General features: G+C 35.3%; 1 protein-coding gene across 10 annotated transcripts in view; it reads right to left on the bottom strand.

Annotated features, from left to right (window-relative positions):
* The window catches only part of FGF14 (fibroblast growth factor 14), a 614,603-nt gene that overhangs the window by 130,081 nt on the left and 460,882 nt on the right, over window positions 1–23,640 (bottom strand). For 9 of the 10 annotated variants that reach the window (XM_077855039.1, XM_077855049.1, XM_077855041.1 and 6 more), the window contains one exon: window positions 3,295–3,405. The exons of the other annotated variant lie outside the window; for it this stretch is intronic. In XM_077855039.1, coding sequence (XP_077711165.1) covers window positions 3,295–3,405 — 111 coding nt within the window. The remainder of the gene's footprint in view (window positions 1–3,294; window positions 3,406–23,640) is intronic. 10 annotated transcript variants of the gene reach the window in all.

Genomic DNA, 23,640 nt, shown 5'->3' with positions numbered 1-23,640 from the left:
ATTTAGTAGGTAGATGGGAAGCTCGAATAATTTTAAACAAGTAACACCCTTGAAAATAAGTATGATGATGAAGTAATCTGGATACTCACTTCTTCTTGTTAAAGATCTTTCCAGAAAACATGGAAACCAATAAACACTCAAGTTGCTACAGTATCTTCTCTATTAGAACCAATCATCCATTATCAACCATCGTCTTGCCATCTTTCCTCCCAGAGATTTCTAAATCTGAGGCTAGAAAGCCCTGGGAAGACTTTAGTATGTCAGGTTCACCTGCCTGTTGGCCATTCCCTCTCTTTTCAACTCATCTGAAAATTTTGGCAAAGGCAACTTAGTTGGGTGGTTCTGACTTTACCTAGTTCTAAATAAGCTCGTGTTTAGTTGTGGGAGATGTATACAACTCAAATCACAAAGATTTGAAGGTTCAAGCCTCAGTTTTGTCATTTGGTAATTTTTAGGGGGGCATCATGGTGACTTTTAGGTTATTTCTCATTTCCCCTACTTACAGATGATTAATCTTTGTTTTATATTCAAAGAATTATCAAAAATCTGCAATGCATCTGTGAATTGCTACATCACACACTTCCTCAAATGAAAGGACTGTGCTCCCATTAGGACTTGCCTGCCGGCACCTCTAGTGCTCCCTCCCTTTTTATAGAATACTATTCACAGCTTATGATTTTCTCAAGATTCCTAAGACTGCTGTAATGGACCAAAGAAAAGGAAATAATCTTAAATTCTACCTAAAAACAGTGTGGTTTTCATTTACAAATGTGATGGCAACAAAAGTAGTGTTAATTAGTAATTTCCCATTGCTTTTATAAAGCTCTGTAGTCCTGCCAAGTTTTATTAAATTTTATGGTCATACAATTTTTATAGCCTTTTGAGGAGAGAATCTTTATCATACCCCATTTTGCTCTCTTCTGCTATGTCTTTGCAAATGTTGAAATGCTAACAAAACTAACCTAACTAGTTAAACATGAACATAAAATGCCAACAGAACTTGTAAGTAAAGAAGCTATGGGCCAGTTATTGCACAGGAATGCAAGCCCCAAGAGTGTGGGTGCTATGACTTGGTTCTGGTTTGCTTGTACACAGGAACTCCTCATTCCTCATCAGCACATAGGGGGATTAGAGAGGATTTCAAGTGTTGCCCCAAGATTCTTGTTTCTTCTAATGCAGCTATGCAGCAGGAGAAAAGCCTCACACATTTATAAAACAGAAGATTGTGTATCTTTTAGTGTCTCAGCTTTCCAGTTTAGTGTTAAATATTCTTCAGATAACCAGATATAATTACGTGTGTGCATTTAATGCCTACATCTGCACTTTCACAGTGTAGAAAATATCGTGCTGCTTATTGAGTTCTGAAGTAATATGCTATAAAAGATGGTGTCTACCTAACAATTCTTAATTCAATATTGATTTCCATCATTAAAAACAACTAACTTGTTTGGCATTACAAAAACCAAAGAAGACAGGAAAAAATACATAAAAACTTTGAAGGAAATTATTTGTTCTGAGAAGTTCAACTAAACATCATTTTCATATAGCTATGGTTTGTTTCCTTTCTTAAAAACCTGGTCATAAGGCATGGCCTCAACTTCTAAGTCAGAATGTCTTAATTTTACAATGATCAGAGTTATGGAAAACTAGTGCTCATGCTCCACTGGACTTTGTTGAAGGAAATCAGAGAATATTGAAGACACCAGCACTTACAAGTCTCAAGAGTCCATGACCCCCACAAGAATAAGACATAAACGAAAGAGAGTGCCTTTTGTCAAAGAATGGGTAGGAGTTAAAGATAGGGAGAAGAAAATGAGCAGACATGCATGTATTAGCTTGAACTAGAAGAAACTGACATCTTTTATAGATCAAAGATAGTCAAGGACTTATACTTTTAAAAAGTTCAACCTAATAGCAAAATCCCAACAACTAAACAATGGTTGACCTCAGTCTTATGAGTAAAAATAACTTCTCTTTCTTCCTTGTGTTTGAACTGCTTTACCTTCTCTTCTTCTAAATAGAAGAAGGAAATAAACAACAATGACAGAGAATCAATGAACAAATATGATAGGGAAAAGTTTAAAAGGACAAAAGGACAACATAATAGACACAAAGGGAGAAAAAGATTAGAAATTTAAAAGGAGGAAATGCAAACAGAAAAATTTTTAAATTGAAAGAAAAATTTAAAATGAAGCAAATTCCAAAATCTAAAAAGTAAATGCAATGGCTGGAAAAATATTGACATTTCACATAGTAACACCAAATGCAAAAACAGTCTCCTTTATTAGCTATTCTCAGTGCTATTGAAAATTTGATTACTAAAATTTGAAACAGAAAGTACCTATAATTTGGTCTTGTGTATTCAAATCCTCCCTTCTTTTCATGGAATGATGCTCTATATATGAAGGGTAAATGTTAAATGGATGAAAAAATTCATATCCATTCCTGATCCACTAGTAATATGTGAATAAATATGTCCAATAAAATCAGTTTTTGCTTTTCATTAATTCTCCTGAGAAGTAGAGAGTGTCTATTTTAGAACTGATGTGCTAAATTAAAAGGAATCCAGTATTAGTATAAATAGAAAATGGGAAAGGAAAAAAGCAGACAATTGGATAAGGAGGGACACTAAAATGAAAATATGAAGAAAAGATATATATTTAAAAACAGTAAAATGAAGAGACACGAATACAACCAGGGTCAGTGGCTTTTCAATTTAAGACAAGTCATCACAGACCCAATTCTGTAAAGTAGTTAAACATTTTGTACAATGTATTTAAAGGCATAGAGCCTTCATGTCCTCTCTTTTAAAAAGAGATACTAACTTTTCCTGTTGAATGCGAAGAATTTGAAAAATTACATTTCTGTGATTTGAAACAACTAATCCTTATAGCTCTTGAATTTCCACAGTTACCATTAAAAACCTACAGGCCTAATAAAAATATCTCCAAAGGAAACATGGATTCATCTTTCATCTAAATGCACTAGTGTACTTACTTTATTTTTATGAGATAAAAGTAACAAGAATGCTGGGTCTGATGATTGTTTTAAGAAAAAAAAAAAAAAAGAAAGAAAGAGAAACTAATTATCTTACAACAACAGGCTTCTGGTGTTGCTCTGTTCCTGTTTTCATCCATGTGGTCTAAGTAAAATTATGACTGGCCTTCTAGCGTGTAACATTTGTAAAAATGAACCAACGTAACAAATACTTGTAAATGTAGTTTAAAAAGTCATTTTTGTAGCAGCGTATCTTCTACCAACTGTGTTAGCGGGTGGCCTGAGGTTGTCACTTACTAGAATTAGTGCTGTCATCCTTGGTTCCATCGAGAGCTCCATCGGGGTGCATTTGCAAGTAGTAGCCTTGCCTGCAATATAACCTGGTCACTATACCCTTGAGCTGGGGATCTGAAAGGCAAACATAGTTATCATAAGCCTCACAACGTGTCACAATAGAGTTTTTTATTTCTTTTTCTGATTCTTTTCTTTCTTTTTCAGAAGAGGGCATTTGATAGAAGTAGCACCTTTTATTCTATGTCTCCCAGATTCCTCTGTACTTCTCAAACCTGGTGCATACTAATCATAGAAGGTCATAAGCTGCATTTGGCAGCTGCAGAAAATGGGTCATTTTATAAAACTAATGTGAGGATTTCAATGATTAATCAAAAACAATTAAGCTCCTTGATCTATTGGTTTAATTATTAGTTAAGTCCTAAACTAATTGGTTTAATAGTTTAATATCATTCAGGATGAATGTACAAGAGTTTTTGCACACTTCTGGCTCTAAGAAACGTTATTAAAGGCTTTAAAATGGATTTTTCTTTTTACTTAATTTGACAAGTAATCCCAAAAGGTGAAAAACCTATATTTTTTAAATCAAACTAATATTTTGATATGCATTCTTAGAAAACGCCCTCTTGTGGAGAGTGTTTCTTTGATGTCTAAAGGGTTACTCTAATGGGTATGGAAGCATCTGGTACTCATGCATGACCCATAGGAAAATGGAAAAGTTGATTTCTGAGCTCAGGGTAAGGCACAATAACAAACCTATGCTGTGAGGTCAGTTCTGTGGCCATAATCCAGACAAATTAGACATATTAAACAGATTTCTATCTAAAAAGGAGAATGAAATTATAAAATATGGATTTGATTCTTAACCAAAAAGGCAAAAGATAGAGGACAGTGGAAGTTTATTAAAAAAAAAAAAGGGAAATATGGTAACAGACTTCTCATCTGATGATTCATTGAAAAGATAACCATTCAAGTGACCCAGGCTTCGCAAAGGACCAACAGTTGTACCTTTGAATATAAATATTTATATGTGGCTTTTCAAAGGCCATCCCCATCTCATGACTAGATTTGATGTTGGACATCATAGTTCTTGCCATGGCAACTGGCACCTCTCTAGAACTGCTGAATGAGACATGCAAATGCAATCAGATCATACTAACAAAACATTAGAATGGTATAGAATGATGAAGGCTACTACCTAGTAATTGACAGAAAATTTGTGGATTTGCCAACAGGTGAACACACACAAAAAATACATATACATATGCCAAAAAAAAAAAAAAAAAAGCTGTTCCAAACCAGAATACCCTTAGCTTTTTGTTTAATGCTCAAAAATTTAAAAGAAAATGCCAATATCTATTGTTTTGTACATATGCTATAACCAATCATTTGAAAAGTGAATTTATGGTACACAGATTTTCTTCAAAGATTGAATGAGAGTGAAAAAATCTGGGGAATAATGCATGAACACCACAGTGTCACATCAATGTGACTAAATATAATAGAGTGTAGATGCTTCTAGAAGACTAGGATAAAAAAAATCTAAGTGATTATTGGGATTGTCTGACATATGTTCCTTATTCTGTAGTATACACCTTTAAAAATTAGTATACAATTCTAAGATATGCTTTAGTGGAAAAATTACTCTTGCATCTTAGTCTGCCCATCACTCAGTAAAATTTGACTGGGCTACCAACCCTCTAAAGTATTGAGGATTTCTTTAATTATTTATGCTGCATTGTACTTCTACTCATCACTGAAGATAAATAGCATGGAAAAGAAGAGGACAAAGGTAAAAAGGTGGGTTCTTAATTGCCATGAAGACATACAGAGGATTTCAGGGATTGACAATTCTTCTGCAAAACCTTTATGTTCTGAATTATTTATCTTTAATAATTTTACATTTTAGCTTACTACATCTTCTGGACTTGAATTAAGTAGGTCAGGCAAGGCAGTACAAGACACACAACCCCCACAAACTCCCTCACACTTAAAGAGAACACTTCTTTTTTTTTTCTTTTCCTATGACCAAAAAGACAAGGGATAGTAAGTATTGATAATGATGTGAAGAAGGAACCCTCTTAACTGTTGGTGGGAATGCAAACTGATGCAGCCACTATGGAAAACAGCATGGAACTTCCTCAAAAAATTAAAAATTCGACTACCAACTCAATCGATCCAGCAATCCCACTTCTGGGTACATAGCCAAAGGAAATGAAATCAGGGTCTTGAAGAGATATCTGCACCCACATATTCATTTCAGCATTATTCACATTAGCCAAGATATGGAAACAATCTAGGTGCCCATCAGTGAGTGAATGGATGAGGAAAATGAGTATCTATACACAACAGAATATTATTCAGCCTTCAAAAAGAGGGAAATTATGTCATTTGTGACAACATGGATGAAACTAGAGGTCATAAGGCCAAGTGAACCCTTCCTGCCCACATTCTCGTTTCTAATAAGGAAGTATAAAGAAAACAACGGAACTGTGTTTTTGAGTTCTCACTTAATTTCAAAGAAATGAAACCAAATTGGTTTCTATGTACCTAGTTTCACATTATTTGATGTTTTCTTTTTAGAAACCATAATAACATTGATTGTGCTTTTCTCAGGTGCCAGGCACTGTTCTAAGTACCTTGCAGGATTAACTCATTAAACTCACCACAACTTACTTAATGGGAAGCCTGCTTTGTAGCTGAGCAAGTGGAGACAGAGCAATGGAGTAATTGACAAAAAGCACAGAACTGACAAGTGTCCAGTTGAGAGTTCCAACATGATCCTCCCCGGCTAACAAGTAAACTACATGGCTTTTGGAAGTTGAACAATTGACCTAAACCATCTTAAAAACCTAAAATAAAATGCAAAGACAATCTTCTTTTTTCTCTTTTAAACTAAGTTTTTAAAGATTAATCACAATTATATATAAACCCAAATCCTGCATACTTGGAGCTGAATCTGTGATTTAAAACAATAACATGAAGCTAGAATCAAAACGCTTGAAAATCTCTTCTATGATCTGCCCTACTTTGCCACTGGCCACATCTCCAATAAATCTGCACCTGTGAAACCCTCACCAAAGTTGCAGATCTAATACGGTAGTCTTCAACTCATCTAGTGTCATTCTCCTTCCTTGTACTTGTACCCCTGACTTCATGACTCATGTGAACTGTCTCAGCCGCTCAAGATCACCACCGTGCTTGCCTTTGTCATTCCACTTAAACAGTTGCCCGCTTCCTGCAGATGCTGTCTTCACAATCTTGCTCACTTTCTATTTTCACTGCTGGCAGCACTTTAGCCCCTTGTAACCTCTCTTAGGTAGTTATCCCACCTACCGTGTGCCTGTTCCAATCTAGCAGAAAAGGAAACATGCAGTGGCTCTGGCCATCCACTGAACTATGCACATGCCCTGCAGCAGTGGGCCCCATCTTATCTGCCCAGCTTTGTTTTCCACGCCATCCCCTGCACATAGGCCAGGCTGGGTCACTGCTGGCTGCCTACAAATATCCCATAGTCCCCCACATTTATCCCATCCCCTTAACCTTCTCTGTCTCAGATATTCTCACCTGCATAAAGATGTTTCCTTGTGCACACATCCACATGCATAAATCTTTGCATATTTTACTCTTTTTCCTCCTTCTCAATTTCAGCTCCATCAACTTTTCCTCTGGGGCATTTTCCTGACACCTCAGATAAATTCAGACTCCTCCCTTGAACACTTTTATGGCAGCATTCTTCATAGGCATTACTCATTTTTAAAACATCAAAATTATTTCATTTTGAAATGTTTTTAATACATTTAAAGTTACAAGAACTAATTCAACCTATATCTATGTACCCACCATGGAGGTTAACAAGTGTTAGTACTTTGCTTTATAATTCATGGTTTGAATTTCACATTTATTTGTGCAATTGTATGATTGATCTCTTTCTCCAAACTGTATTGTAAGTTTCATGAAGGAAATAGAAATGTATAATATTGCTTATCATTACATTCCTGGGGTCTAAATAAATAGGACCTGGGCAATATATATATATTTCAATGAATGCTGACTGGGTTAGAGTGTAATTTATCTAGTAATCTCATATATTGCTAATAAGAGTGACAATCAGAACAACAACATGAAATCCAGGATGGTAGTAAAGCCTAAAAAGTGTCCAAAACTTTTTTTTAGTTGTGTCTTCCAGACTTCTAACTCAAAAATAAATCTTTGGTGTTATAAACCTTTTTGTAATGACATGTGTGTATATAAATAAAATGAGTATGACTATTTGAAAAATACTATAAAAATACATGGGAAAGAATACACCAAAATGTGAAATATAAATATCCTTTTCTGGTTACTAGAATACATATTTTTCAACATTTTATTATTTTTAAAATTTCCTAAATTTCATAATGAAAATGCAGATTTAATATCTGCATCAAAAGGCACTAGCCTTTTGACAAAAGATGTGTAAAAATAACATTTCAACATGCAAATAATATTGCATACATATATACAAATATCCTAAATGCATATTACTGTTGTAGATTAACTGATGCCCCAAATTTTCAAGGATTCCACTTATTAGTTTCTCTTTGTGCTTAGTCACATATCCATAAAACCTTCACTATAATCCTCACTTATAAAATTGGCTATTGTGCAATGAGGCCATTTATAGCTCGAGGTCACTTTCAAATAATTAAAAAAGAAGACAAAAAAAAAAAAAAACTTTCCTCAAAGGCCAAGAGTACAAAGCCAAATAATCATAACAGATACAAAACAAAAGAAAATGAGACAATTTTCCTGAGAAAACAACCACATCAATTGTATGTGGTCAGGCAATGGTATGATTAAGTTTCTAGATCTACTGTGTAGAAGAGAAAAACCCTACATATTCTCACCGTACAGCAAGTCTCAACTTCAGCCTAATATGTGCTGGACAGCTCACTTACACATATTGATATCAGTAAGATATTTCACATGACTGCTGGAATGGACAGGACCTTGTCTGGGCAGCTGCAAGAGAAGCACTAGTCTCTCAAAAAAGAACATCAACAGTGGGCTGTCTCACCCCAAAGAGGAGGGAAAGGCAATGGATTGCAGTATGTGAAGATCCAATACTGGAACTTCCTGTTTAATCGTCATCTCCAAAAACGAAAAACAAAAGAAAAAAAACAAAACAAATGTGTGGGAAATATCAGAAAGGGAGACAGAACGTGAAGACTGCTAACTCTGGGAAACGAACTAGGGGTGGTAGAAGGGGAGGAGGGCGGGGGGTGGGAGTGAATGGGTGACGGGCACTGGGGGTTATTCTGTATGTTAGTAAATTGAACACCAATAAAAAATAAATTAAAAAAAAAAAACAACTACGCTTTGTAAATACTTAACATGAGCTGACTTCGGAATCTTCAGGGTCACATATCATATGAGGTCCTTGAAGTACCTGAGGCAGGTTGGGCACCCTATAATTCTGAGGGGTTGGCACCATGACCTTGGCTGCAGTCATTGTTTCCAATGAGTGATTTGCAATATGCTGAAGTTTATACCTTCTAGGTTAGGAAGGTATATAAATTACATTATCTAGTTTAACTAATGTTGATATATTTTAGGGGGAAAAATCCAACAGACAGTATGGATTAATGGTGATACTCAAAGAAGAAAACTTAACACCAAAAAAACCCCAGCAAAGATGACAAATCCTCTACATGGGTTATAGGGTTAAAAACAAGTACACAAATATGGAACAAAAGCAATGATGACCTCCTTATCTATTCAGATCTAACATGAAATCAGCCAAAAGTGTTTGAAAATGTTAGGACATCTACTGTGATAAAAATAGAACATCACCCCAAATGAATAGTATGCCTTGAGATATAAAACAGTTAAAAAATTACATATATGAAACAAGCTTATAATGAGGTACATGTTCTTTTTTTCACTAAACTAATAGGATAAGAGGGTTTGGTGACATTCTTCTAATGAATGTTAAATAGAAGCCAAGGATTTTGTTTTTAGTACTGATATATATGAAACCACTACAACCTCAACTGTCAATTAATAACTAAAGAAAAATAAATACCTGAAATCCCACACCTACAGTTTAGCTAGCTAGCCATGTAAAAAAATGCAAAAATATTTTTCAACCCATAAAACTGTTAGAGTTTCTTATTCTTTTCTAAAGTACTTATGAATCAGAATATTTACTCTGCTTAAGAAAATATGAAAACTATGTCTTAATTATCCTTTTTCCTTCTGTTTTCTCTTTCATTATACTTACCCTATAACACATTTTACTCGAATGTTTTACTAAAAATGTTTTGAGGGTACTCCTTGTCTGGAACTCCATACTAACCATACACTCTGACATTAATTAAAATAGAAATAATGAAAGCTAATGTGCATGTGTTTCAAGAAAAAAATGTTTCATAATATATTAGCCTCAACACTCGAAACTGAAAGAAATGCAAATCAGTTCAACTGCCTTCAGATACAAGGAAAAAAATATCCAACATTTTTAATTAAAACAATCACTCTCTCAGAAGCGGGTTCATTTAAATCAATCACTGTCACAAATTGTTTTCATGCAATGTGCAGACTGACAAAAGAGAAATCAAGATAATCCTTAGAGTGATGGAGATATTTTTAATCATTATTTAAATTGAAAAATGCACAATATGGCATGTGTTTTTATATAGCAACTATAAAATTGTAGATACATCACACACACCATGTTTGTTTACACATAAATCTCGGTACTAGTTGGTTATCAGTGAAGGTTCTTAAATGTCACTCCTCTATTAGCTATGGAAAAAAATCACATGTTATTTACAGGGTAGAAAGCAACTTTTGGAATAGACATTTTTGTGGCAGAACTAATGAGATTTTGGCACTCCTAGTTGCAGAAAATAGCATTGTGAATAATTTACCCAAAGCCATAAATTATCATATAATTCAGCCATAAAAATAAACCATATCCAGGAGCTCTTCCAAAGGGCTGAGAAAAAAGGTGGGGTGGGACATTAGGAAAATGATAAATAAACTAAAGTTATGAAAAAACCTCTATATCTTTTTGTTAGTGCTTTACCTAGGATGACATTCAATTTCCCCTGGAAATTGCCCCCATGCTATGTCGAGGGTCCATCCCTCTAGAAAGCGTGTTTCAGCTAGTTCAGAGTGGTACCAATCCACCATCCCAATCCAATGCATTACTATTTCTGTTCAATTTTAACTGTTGATTCTACAGCCTAAAACAGCCTATCTCTAGTGCCTAACATAATCTTATGCCTATATGCACTAGAGATATAATTTTGCATTAAAAAAAAACCCAAAAAACAAAAAAACAGTTCTTGTCCTCAAAGAGCTTGCTATCTACTGAGAGGGATAAGAAAGAATGTATGATATGGTTTTATGCCAGTTAGTCATGTGTGGAATTATTGGGTTTATGTGTATTCCTGCCCAGCAAATACTAAAGGGATTATAAATCCCTTGATAATTTGCATCGTATGTTATTCAAAGTAGCCTATTACTCTGCTTTGCACATAGCAGCTGTTCAACAAATATCTAATACTGAATCTATTCTTTGAAAGAATCTATATGTAAGCCCTAAATGGCATTCAAGGCAAGATGCATTTTTGTATCCTTTTTTTTTTTAAAGATTTTATTTATTTATTCATGAGACACACAGAGACACAGGTGGAGGGAGAAGCAGGCTCCCTGCAGGGAGCCGGATGTGGGACTCGATCCTGGGACTCCAAGACCACGACCTGAGCTGAAGGCAGGTGCTCAACCACTGAGCCACCCAGGTGTCCCGCATTTTTGTATCCTATTTAAGAATTGGAGGAGCAGAACATGCCCTGATAAAGATAAATGTAGGTTTTGAAATGGAAACACCAATAATTAAAAAAAATTTTTTTTCCAAAACTGTCTTGGTAAAAAAAAAAAAAAATCCCTCTTAGTAAAGTATATTAAGGAAACAACAGTGAGTAGAATCTCTTCTCGAGGAAAATACCTGAAAGGATGACTAAAGGGAAGGCATCCCATAATATCCTGTTCAATATTTGACCCACAGCTCCAAAAAACAGACAGATCTAATAAGATTCCTGGAATTCCTAATGCAGGGTTGAACTCTCACTAGCTTTCTGAATATTCAGTGTCTACAAGCTCCTAAAGGAAACACATCTTTAGAGCTCAGTTAAAAGCAACTCCTTCCAATAGTATTTTCCAATGAGGTTCTCTAATGGCAAGATTCTAACATATTAGAAACACATTGGAAGTCCTGTAGCCCCAACATAATTCAGCGTTGGACAATAAAATGGCAAAAAAGTTGGATCTACTGTTTCCCTTTATTTATTCATAGCTTATAAAGATGAATAATTATAAAACATTGTGTTTGTTGGTTTGCTAACTTACTCCTTCTAAATTGCAATTACATATATATAAAAATAAATTATCAATGTTAATTATATAGCTGCAAAAGACAATATTAAAAATTCTTGTGCATATTTAAATAAGAAGAATATGTGGGATGCTTGGATGGCTCAGTCAGTTGGGCATCTGACTCTTGATTTTGGCTCATGATCTCATGGTTGTGAAGTCAAGCCTCGAGTTGGACTCTGCACTGGGTATGGGGACTGCTGAAGACTCTCTTTTTCCCTCTCCCTCTGCCTCTCCCCCCTTGCATGTTCTTCCTTTTATCTCTAAAAAAAATGAAAAGGAAAAAAAAATGTGTGCCCTTCAATGATGCTCGGGATTCAAGCCAATCATTATTACTATTACATCTAAAGAAAGTTTTGCTAATAATATATCCTGTCACAGATTCCTAATTTATGAATTACTTCATTTCCTCCTGGCCAGAACACATACATGCATATGCAAAGAAGCAGTTTGCTCTGTCTCATTCAGTGTGCTGATGTGTCATTCGGTGTGGCATCTGCAACACTTATCAATATGAACACATGATTCATGTTCAGATTCTTCATCAATGATATCAAATACTGAAAGAAACTTAACACTGCTTTGAGGATATTTTGTACCAACTTCTTTTTGTTAGTGTAAGTGTCAGGATCCACCATGCTGCTAGCTGACTGAGGGTATAATATTTCCTCAATTGTTGAGCAAATAGCTGAGTATTCTACTTAATTTTTCAAATGCTATTGTCATAGGAAGAGTGGAATCTGAGATCCTTCATTTTAGTTGCTATCTAAATGATACTTCCTTTTTTAAGTCTAAATATACATTTTATTATTTGTGTTCCTAATGGTGTTCTCAGATAAGTATCTCAAAAGAGTGTTCAAAATCCTTGCAATATTTTTGCAACTAGTACAATTACTAAGTATTTCTAGTTAAATTTCCAGAATATTCCAAGCTTATTCAGTTAGTGTCCAAATGTTCAATGATAACTTTTTATTTCTTAATTAAAAGATTTTTTTAAATTAAGAAAACCATGATTGACAATAACTGCTAAAAACCTCCTTTGGAATTCTGAAATAACTCACTGCCATCTTGAAATATTGACAGGTTGGAAGTTGAACTTATGATACTTTGTTCACAATAAAAAGACACACACACACACACACACACACACACACGCCAAATCGCAAAGCATGGGGGAAAAAAGTTTTACTTTGCCATTTAAATGGACAAAATCACGTTCTTTAATTTTGATAATCCTTTCACTTTATGCTACTCAACCAAAAAGCCATTTTATACTTACTATGAGATAAAATACAATTGCATTATTATAAATATTAATCATGCCTCTCACTATATTCTTTTTTTTCACTATGTTCTTCATAAAGTTAGAGGCTAATCAAATGTAACCAAATGGCTTGAGGAACATAGGCCCAAGAGTACTCTTAACATTTGCTAATATTTTATAATCAAATACTATCATAATGAACAAATTTCTTTGTTTTTTTTTTTTTTTTTATAATGAACAAATTTCAATGCTGGAATTATAACTGAAAAAGAATATGAATGTTACATGAACCATATGCCATAATCTGAGAGAGCTTAATAATTCTTTAAACTGAAAGGTCTCAGACTTTTTAAAAAGTGACTTCAACATCTGACCAAGATAAACAGGGATGCAATAAAAAAATTGACATATTGAATTCTGCAAGATACTGGACAGCCCCTGAGTTATGAGAAAGAAAAGAGGTGAGTCCTAATTCCTGAGAAATATTCCAGGGCATGGTGAAGGGAGGAGAGCTCAGTGGACTTTCTAAATTGAGGAGATTGAGCTGAGAGTCCAGAAAGACCAAAGTAGATGGTATATAGTGTATTAGAGAAGAGAGAGCTGCTGAAAGAGAAACTTCCAAGATCTGCAGAAAGTTTCCATGAGAATTCAGCTCTGTGCTTGTCAGCATTTTATGTAAGGAAGCTATCCCAGGCTGAGGAAAACCATCTGAGAAGATTGGAAGTAGTATTGCTTCAAAAGCACACAGGACTGGAAATATTACCTCAGTCAGCTGTGCAAAGACTTGAAGTGACAATATGTATGTTTAATTGGCATCTCCAGAAGTTAGTATCAAGACAAGCAGGAAAAAAATTTGAAGAAACAATGGCTGAGAAATTCCCAAATTGTTAAGAAGTATAAAACCAAAGATCCAAAGAGTTTAATAAACTCTAAAGACAGGAAAAATGACAAAAACTACATCAAGGCACATCTTACTAAAAGTACTCAAAGAATGATAAAGAAACAATCTCTTTTTCTCCCAGAGGTAGGAAAAACACATTATATACAGAAAGGGCAAGAAAGACAGCAGATATTTTATTTGTAACAATTCAAGGAAAAAGACAGTGGAGCAATAGCTTCAATGCACTGAAAGAAAAAAAATATCCTAAAACCCTAAAACAGTGAACATATCTTTCAAAAACAAAGGAAAAATAAAGATGTTTTTGGACATACAGAATAGGAGTGTATCATCAGATGGATTTCATTGCAAAAAATGTTGAGAGAAGGTCTTCAGAGACAAAGAAAATGATACCAGATAGAAATAAGGACCTTCTCTAAGGAATAATAAGCATTATTGATGGTAATACACTACTGACAGTCAATATATATATATTTTTTGTTATTTATATCTCTTTAAGAGATAATTGACTGTTTAGGCAAAAATAATAATACAATGTTGGGTTTATAACATGTAAAAGTGAAACATATGATGACAAGCGAGAGAAATGGAAAAACACTATACGTATTTGAATATACAACATATATGCTATTAGAAAGACCCCATATTTGGTTTAATGCTCTGATAATACCATCTTGAAATTATCAATAATTTTTTAACCATAGGCCTGCATTTTCATTTTACCCTGAGCTCCTGAATGATATACCATATTCTGATATTAGACACCAAAAGCATGATCCATTGAAGAAAACATTGATAAAGTGAACTGCATAAAAATTCAAAAACTTCTTTAAAATAAACTGTTAAAAGACCTAAAGACAAGTTACAGATAGGGTGAAAAGATTTGCATGTTTTACCCTGAATAAAGGCTTGTATCCACCAATACATAAAGACTTAAAACTCAATAATAATAAAACAAATGCACAAAACTATATATCATTTTATCAGAAAATATTTGTGGATGAAAAAGAAGTTCACAAAAAGATAAGCAACATCACCAGTCATTGGGGAAATGAAAATGAAAACCATAATGGATTAGAGTTACACATAGTAGAAGATTAAAATTAAATTTAAAAATACCAGACAGGGATCCCTGGGTGGCACAGCGGTTTAGCGCCTGCCTTTGGCCCAGGGCGCGATCCTGGAGACCCAGGATCGAATCCCACATCGGGCTTCCGGTGCATGGAGCCTGCTTCTCCCTCTGAATATGTCTCTGCCTCTCTCTCTCTCTCTGTGTGTGACTATCATAAATAAATAAAAAATTTAAAAAAGAAATAAAATAAAATAAAATAAAAAAATAAAAATACCAGACAAATTGTTGGCAAAGATGTGAATACACTGAAACTTACATATACTAATGGGAGGAATAGTAAGTGCTCCAATCACTTTAGAGAGCTGTTGGCAGATTCTTAAAATGTTCAATATAAACCTGCCAACATAATCTAGCCATTCCACTCCTAGATATTTATCTAATAGAAGTAAAAGCATATGTCCATACAAATCACATATGTGAATGTTCGTTTGTAATTATTTGTAATTGTCTCAAACTGGAAACAACTCAAATGTTTGTTCGATTGATGAATGGATAAACGAACTGTGGGATAGCTATACAATGGAATACTACTCAGCAAAAAATGGGAATGGCCTATTGATAAATGCAACAAAATAGATGGATTCCAAAATAATTGTGTTGTATAAAAGTCATAGGATTCCATCTGTATAATATTCTATAAAATTTAAACAAATATAAAATGACAAAAACGATCTGTGACTTAGGAGATTGGTCAAAGACAGAGAATAGCAGGAGCTCAGGAGTGCCAAGAGGCATAAAGAAACTTTTGGAACAATGGACATATTCATAATCTTGAGTGTGACTCTGTTTTCTTATGTCAAATTCATAAAATTATACACTTTAAATATACACAGATTATTTTATGACAATTATACCCTAGTATAGCTACTAAAACTAAAAACAGGGCAGCCCAGGTGGCTCAGCGGTTTAGTGCTGCCTTCAGCCCAGAGCCTGATTCTGGAGACCTGGGATGGAGTCCCACATTGGGCTTCCTGCATGGAGCCTGCTTCTCCCTCTGCCTGTGTCTCTGCCTCTCTCTCTGTGTGTGTCTCTCATGAATAAATAAAATCTTTAAATAAATAAATAAATAAATAAATAAATAAATAAATAAATAAACAAAAGGATAAAAAGCATCAATCAATATTAATAAAGGATAAAAGAGGCTTCAGGGTAAAGAATCTTACAGTGGATATAGATGGATTATTTCATAATGATTAAGGAGTTAGTTCATTAAGAATACACAAGAATTCTGAATGTTTATGCATCGACTGATAGAGTTTCAACTACATGAAGCACAAATCAATGGAGCTTCAAGGAGAAATAGAAAAATATAAATTTTTGTCAGAAATTTCAGCTCTATTCTCAAAAATGTATGTAACAAACATACAAGAAATCAGTAAGGATATAGAGGAGGAGAAGTCTAAGGCTTGAGGGTCACATGTTAAATTTAATATATTCAGTTAAATCACTACAAACTATGATGTACTTTTCAGAAACTAGAAATGGGATTTTCTAAATGTAAGGAATCTGAAAACTACTATTTGACTCATTCATGGAATTTTCACAGCCAGTCAGACCTATAGCAGGTCATATTAATTTGCTCTCCAGCTGTTACTACATTATCTAAAATTGACGATTAGCATTACAAAGAGTATGATGTTAAGGAATCAAGGGCATCTGTTGAAATTAAAGTATCCAAAGGTTCTCAGTGAAAATTATATTGCAAACAATATATGGTATTGCATTAACTATGTAAATAAGAATTATGGTAGATGCATAGTTTTATTAGCTTTCTTAAGAGAAATTGTAGAGGAGTAAACTGGGAACTTTGCACACACAAAAAAATCTTTTTAGCATATATTTGCTTCAGGGTCAGGAAGCATTTCCCTAAATGTACTATGCTAAGAAAATAATTAGGGCAGTAGTTGAATTTAAGAAAATCACCGCACATGACAAGGATCAATACCTTCTCCAGAGTTGAGGCTCATACATTTGAGAAATAGTATTTCAAAGCAGGTATAATCCCATTTTGCCTGTTCAGATCTAGACCTACACAGAAACCTCCACCCAAAGAGCAGAGCTATCTGTATGAATCATTGAAAGTTGTACCGATAAACCCTGTAAGGCTGCTTCCATTTAAGGAAGGCACAGATATTGGAGCTATGCCCCCTTCTAAGTTTCTGCTTTAGACATTTGTCCTCCAGCTGCTTCTAGGAGATGACAGTCATAAACTCTTTTGTAAGCCAAGGCCACTCTGACCAGAACCTCTGAAGCAGCAGGGTAGGGAGCAGGAAGAAGGCATTGAAAGATACCTATTCATCACTATTGACATGGACACTTTCAACTAGAGAGGAAAAACATTTAAACCAAAGGTCATGAAAAGAAAAGAAAGGAAAACAAAACAAAACAAAACTCCTGGAAATCAATGTGGAAGTTCCATAAAGGATGATGCAGAATTTAGCCTTGGATTTAGAGTTCAGTTGTGACAAGGTCTATGTATATTGAAAACCCAAACCTTCTGCATAATTTATTAGGAAGTGGTGCCTCTTACCATTTTTATTTATTAAGGATTAAAATAAATGGCATTTCATAACAATTTCTTCAAAGAATCTTTAATGGCACATTAATTGCCAATACTCCACAATATAGCTACAGGAATAGATCAAATTCACCTTGGAAAAGAAAAGAAGAAATCCTTCCCATGTTATGTTTAAGTGTATTTTCAAAAGCCAAAATATTTAACTGGCTCATTCAGCAGACATTTCTAGAACATCTACTTTAGTCCAGGCTCTCTGCTAGGAGCTGAGAGGAACTTGCAGCCAAAGCAGATTGCCATCCGTAATCCCCAGCATCAGTAAACCGACATATGATGTGAGTCCTGAAATAATGAGGTCGCACCAACAGAAAGGGCCAAGGCTAATTGTAATAGCAGGAAGAATAACAGTGGTCACCTCCTGAGCACATACTTTGGGCTAGGAAATACTCTAAGTGCCTTATCTGTATTGACTCATTGATCCTATAGCAACCGAGCTAGGTGGTATTATTATTCTCACTTTACACATGAACAACTGAGGCACAGAGGAATATGTGTCTCACGCCAGATAACACAAGGATATGATGGAGCTGGCACTCAAGACTCTTTGGCATAAGTAGAGTGATGCCAAGATTGAGCCTAAGCAAAGGTGGTGACTGTCATCTCTGTGATCACTACTATATTCCAGGTGTTTGGAAGAGTGCCTGTCCTATACTAGGCGCTCAATAAATAAATGATTAATAAAGGAATAAGTGAATTCATGAAGGTGTAGAAATGTAGCTGTCCAGTGACAGAACAAATCAACTCTCCTACAAAGTAACAGCTTCCCTGGCGCTGAAGTGTTCAAGAAGAGAATAGATGGTTGCCTCTCCAGGGAACCAGGGAGAGAATTACTGCTTTGTATACCCTAATTCAGGCCTACTTTGAAAAAAAAAAATCATTCATCTGAAGATACAAAACAAATATGAGAAAAAGGCAACTTTATTTAAAAAAAAAAAAATGGAAGCCATCATCATTGGCAAAGAACCAGTTTAGGACTACGGCCCCTCCCTTCACACACACAAATAAGTATGGCAAGCTCTACCTTTTTCCTCTCCCAAGGGTTTGGATTATGGACAATTAGGAATTGAGGTAGAGTTGGCACTAGTGAGGAGGTGGGGAGAGAAAAGGAAATTATTTCTAACTAAGTTGTTAAAGGAAAACAGACAGATCTCGCTTATTAGAGCAAAGGTTTGGAAGACAGAAATCTATAGCAGTTGAAAGATTGAGAATATTTTGATATAACATAAAGTGAGCTGTTGGGTGCACAGCTGTAGATGAGCCAGGCATATTTTAACAGAAATAAAACCTACTCAAGTCTGGGAGAAAATCTGCAGATTATGGATTCAATTTTCTTTTTTTTTTTTTTCCGTGTTTCAAGTTTCTTTCACTTTTACTTTAGTTCATAAATACATAGTCACTGAATGCTCACTCAACCAATTCCACTACTTAGACAAGTTTTGGGGTGCAGAGTGGTCAGGAGGAAGCAAAGTGGGGTTGCTGGTTGAGGATTCAATCCTCCTCCTGCCTTCCTCATTCCTTCCGAGTGTACACTTAAGTCCTAAGTTTTGACTTTTAAGTCCTTTGCTTAAATTGGATTTATGGTTTGGAGCTTTGGCATTAGATCCATACTTTGATTTCTAAAAAAAGAAAAACAATGCTGGGAAAGGCACCGCTCAGGGAGCACTGCTCCATTTAGTACATGAAGTTCCTCTTTGCCCAAAAACCTTTCTGACTTGTAACTGATCCAGAATGGGCCCCTGAAAAAAATCACAATGTCCCAGAGAAGAGCCAGAAGAGCTGGAGCCTCAGAGGAAGATGGGATCTAGAAGGTTTGCAGTCATACCTCAGTGAGGCCAGTCTCAAATAATAAAGAATAGCACAGGCAAAATGAAAAACAAAACTTTGAAACACTACACTGAGAAACACCACTTAATTTTGTGCATGCCCATGCCTATTATTTGCTCTTTTCTTTTACAATATAACTTTTTAGGAAATAGACATTCCAACATTCTTACTATTTTTCAAATATTGGTTCAGTCCTTTAGCACACAAGCACATAACCGGATTTAAAACTCCTTCAGTTCCATCTCCACACAAAAGACCCAAGTGCCCTAGGAAATTTACAACTTTATGTGGACTTCAAGTTGAACGGGATAGAAAACAGATTAACTCTAATAAATGACTTAAATGTTCATTCAGAGAATACCACCAGCCAAAGATGAAATCCTTCATAATGAACTGAAACACATGTGATGTAGACATAACTACTAAGGGCTGGTCATTCTAGTCCAGGTGGTCAGTGGAAAGCCTCAAAGGGAGTGTGATGTGTGAACAGAGTCAGAGATGGCCAGGATGTAGAAGGTGGACTGAGGCAGGGGCTTTCCAGGTAGGGGGAATGTGGAGAAGCAGTTTCTGAAGCCATGTTGATAGACAGGAAAGGTTTAGAGGGTTTGGAGATAATGGCAGACCAGGCTGATGGCAATCTGCAGGCAGCTCTGGGCACACAGGAAGCTCAACCTGCACAGCACATAAACAGTGCAGAGACAGGAAGATGTGTCTGGTTTTGCTTAATTGAGAAACAATCTTATGTTGTGACATTTTAGAAAACATTATCCACCATAGACCACTACTCCACACACAATCAATGCTCAGTAAAATAAAGATTTAACCTGAGAAGCTCATTTGATTATGTTTTTAAATTTTCAAATCTAAAATTCTGAGCTTTGCTGTAGAGAATGTTAGCTATGTGTGTGTCCACATGTATGTGTAATGAAACTTAAAGATTGGTCATGTTAAATGCTATGACTTCAGGTCTTTATGTCATTTACGATTATTCCTACTGGAATTTCCACAGGGGGTTAACTTAAATAATACTTTAAGCAAGCTTACTCTCTTGCTTCACGATGACCAATAGGCAACCAGACCATTAATAGAAAAAAAAGAAAAAAAAAAAGCTTTAAATCTCTATCAGTATTCCTCTGAAATGTGCTCATGTAGCTAAACAAATTGCTGTAATATCTTCCCAATCAACTCAAAGACAGCTTTAAAAGGCCACATCTTCTTTTTGAGATTACCTTCTGATAAAAAAAAAAAAGCAGCAACATAAAAGATACTTCTTAAAGGGTATATTTCTACTTACTTATATACAATCATGAGAAAGCCTCAAAGGGAGTATCAATTAGAAATAAAGTTTAACTATCATTTATTGTGAAAACAGATTCAGTGTAAAAACAGATGAGAAAAAAATCTGAGCTGCCGTTTCCACCTCCCTGGATAGCTATTGTCTTTATTCATGTACTTTATGTACTTTATATTTGTATGTATTTATGTACTTTATATTTGTACTTGTACATGTATTTATGTACTTTATATTTGAAGAAATCAATTTAATGTAAATTTTGTGTCACAACATCAGGACTGTAATATATTTTCTGCAGTTTAAAGATGAAAGGAGTTATAGAATTATTCTATGCCTGAAAATTTAATCATGGGATGCAGAAATTAAGAGAAAAAACACTGAATATGTTTACAAAACCATATTTGGAGAAATTCTCCCATTTCCATCTTGGGAAACAAACAGCAAATCATTGATAAAAAGTAAAATGTCAAGGCGATGTTTTATCATATGAAAGTGAAATAAAGCTTATCTGACAGAAATTTTAATGCACACTAATTTCAATCTTTAGCTTATGTATTATGCATGTAACATATATAAGAAAATTTGAATTTGAGAACATACATCAGTTGCCTATTACTGCTCAGTTAGTAAGGGATGACATTGATTCTAAATGTGACATGTGTTGGGCTTTGAAAGTGTCCTCGCTTTGTGGTACTATTATGGTTACACATCCGCATATTTACCATACACATATGTATCCAAACTAATTCCTCTGCCTCTACACCTGTCAAAATATTACCCTGTATCAAGGCCTCACCTGGGTATCCCCTGTTGTAAAATGGTCTCTTTTCTCCCAGTGGGGAAATAGTCTTTATTTCCTTAATTCAGATATTTTATGAAGCCATCTTTGTTGAGTTTTAAAACTCAGCTTATTTAGACAAAAACAAAACATAGTTTCTCTGTAATGAAAAATATTAAAATTAACTTCTGATATAAATCTTGACTCATGCCAAGGCCTGAACACAAACAAGGTAAGAAGTGCTTATGTGCAGATTTCAGAGTCTTTCTTGGGAGGAGGTTTGGAATTCATGCTTCTGTTCTCATCAGCTCACATCTGTGGAAAACCAGTAAGTTCCATTTGCAAAAAAGCATTTCCTGGCTCATCTGAGAAAACATTGATCTTGTGAAACAGTCTAATTCCAACTTCTCAGGACTCCTTTATGAAAGCTTTATGTCTGCTTTGCTCTGCAGTGTGCCAGGGAGAGCCATTTGGTGACTGCTGTTCATTTAAGTCCCTCCATTAAAATGAGATCTGTAGTTCATAAGGTCATCCCAGAAAGACAAAGCTTTAAATAAAATTGGAACTAAAAAAAGAACCCTCAAATCTCAGAGAGGACAGCATAAAATAGGTTATAACAATATGGGTTGTAACAACAATGCTCTACTCCCACACAGCCTACATGCTGGAACAAAATGTTTCCCAGAGAACAGAATTTATGCCTCTACACATTCATGAAAGCAGACAAGATCACGGGGAACCCTGTAACTACCCTGGAGATGCCATGCACAGCAAAACATCCAGTCAGGTAGTTGCATGTGCTGTCACCAGCCGGCTGCTCAGATATCTGCAGGACCAACTGCAGATTGGATGGGACTTGGGGCAAAGGTGGAGCCAGTTCCTCTCTCGCCAGATTGGTGAACTGGATAAGCAACTAACCTTTCAGAGCCTGTTTTCTCATCTGTATGAACACAAGTGAGATAATGTCTACCAATCAGTTAGGACCACTAATGACATCAGGTATGTATAGGCTTGAGAACTGTAGCTGGCACTTAGGAGAGGGTAAATGGAGTTAAATTTTCCTCCTCTTTCGCCAAGTATTGTCATTGCTTCTTTTATGGGAATTTAAACTGGAATTTGGATTTAATATCCAAATCTTTGGTGAAATTGGAAACAATAATACAGAGAGGTGGTAGTTTGTAGAGAGAGCCTCTACCCTCTGCTCTGAACCTCTTCCCTTATGAGAGCCACACCATCACCATGGTCTAGATGCCTGGACCCTTACAGTGCCCTTGTCCATCCCTGTCTTCAGAGGTGTAAAAAAATCACCTGATTCTAGATGCTTCCCAGATCGTCTCCTGTCTCCCATCATTCAGATAGGAGCATCCTAAGGGAACTTTTCAGAGCAGCCTCTTTCCAAAAAGCACCCTCATGCCTAAAGATACCAGGATGCATTCTTGTCCCTTTCCACCTCTCCTTGCTTCCAACATGGAGGGAAGGGCCCTCATAGGAAATTGTAGGAGTGTTGGTAATAGTAGTAACTATAATAACGATAACCATCACTTTGTCATTACTCAGTAGAATTGTATAAACATTACTTAACATGATCTTTAGAAAACCATACAAATTGATTTCTTTTACTCTAATTTTATTTACTTAAGTCCATTTGTATAATTTGAGACTTAACCAGATGAGGAATTTAACAATGTTCACACAGTACATTGTAAATCTAGGTTTTGATCTCTGTTTTCAAAGCTGCTGGATATAGTAGTAAATAATTAGAAAGTTTTCACTTATTCCATGCCAGTCACAGAGCTATCTTCTGATGTAGACTTCTGATCTAGACAAGAGATGGGGGAGGAGATGCAGAATAGAGGTTATAAGCACAGAGCATGAGTGATAATGTCACAGGCAAAGAGATTAAGCCATGGACAAAGAAAAGTCATCCAATTATTTGATAGGACTTACAGTATTAATGGCTAAGGTTTTACTATATCCAGAGTTTGCACAGCAGGGAAGAGAAAATAATAAGGAAATGGACATCTCGCTGTCAATACAAAGATACAAAAGATACAGCTTCTGTTTTAGATTTATTTGCTGTTTTTAAAAATGTATCCCTTATTCAAAGTCATCATTTCCCTCTAAAGAAAAGTGCCATGTATTACAGAGTGACTTTTGAGATGAAGA

Source organism: Canis aureus, chromosome 17 (genome assembly GCF_053574225.1).
Source record: "Canis aureus isolate CA01 chromosome 17, VMU_Caureus_v.1.0, whole genome shotgun sequence".
Classification (NCBI taxonomy): domain Eukaryota; kingdom Metazoa; phylum Chordata; class Mammalia; order Carnivora; family Canidae; genus Canis; species Canis aureus.
Note: the sequence above shows the minus strand (reverse complement) of the source record. Positions and strands in the feature narration are given on the sequence as shown.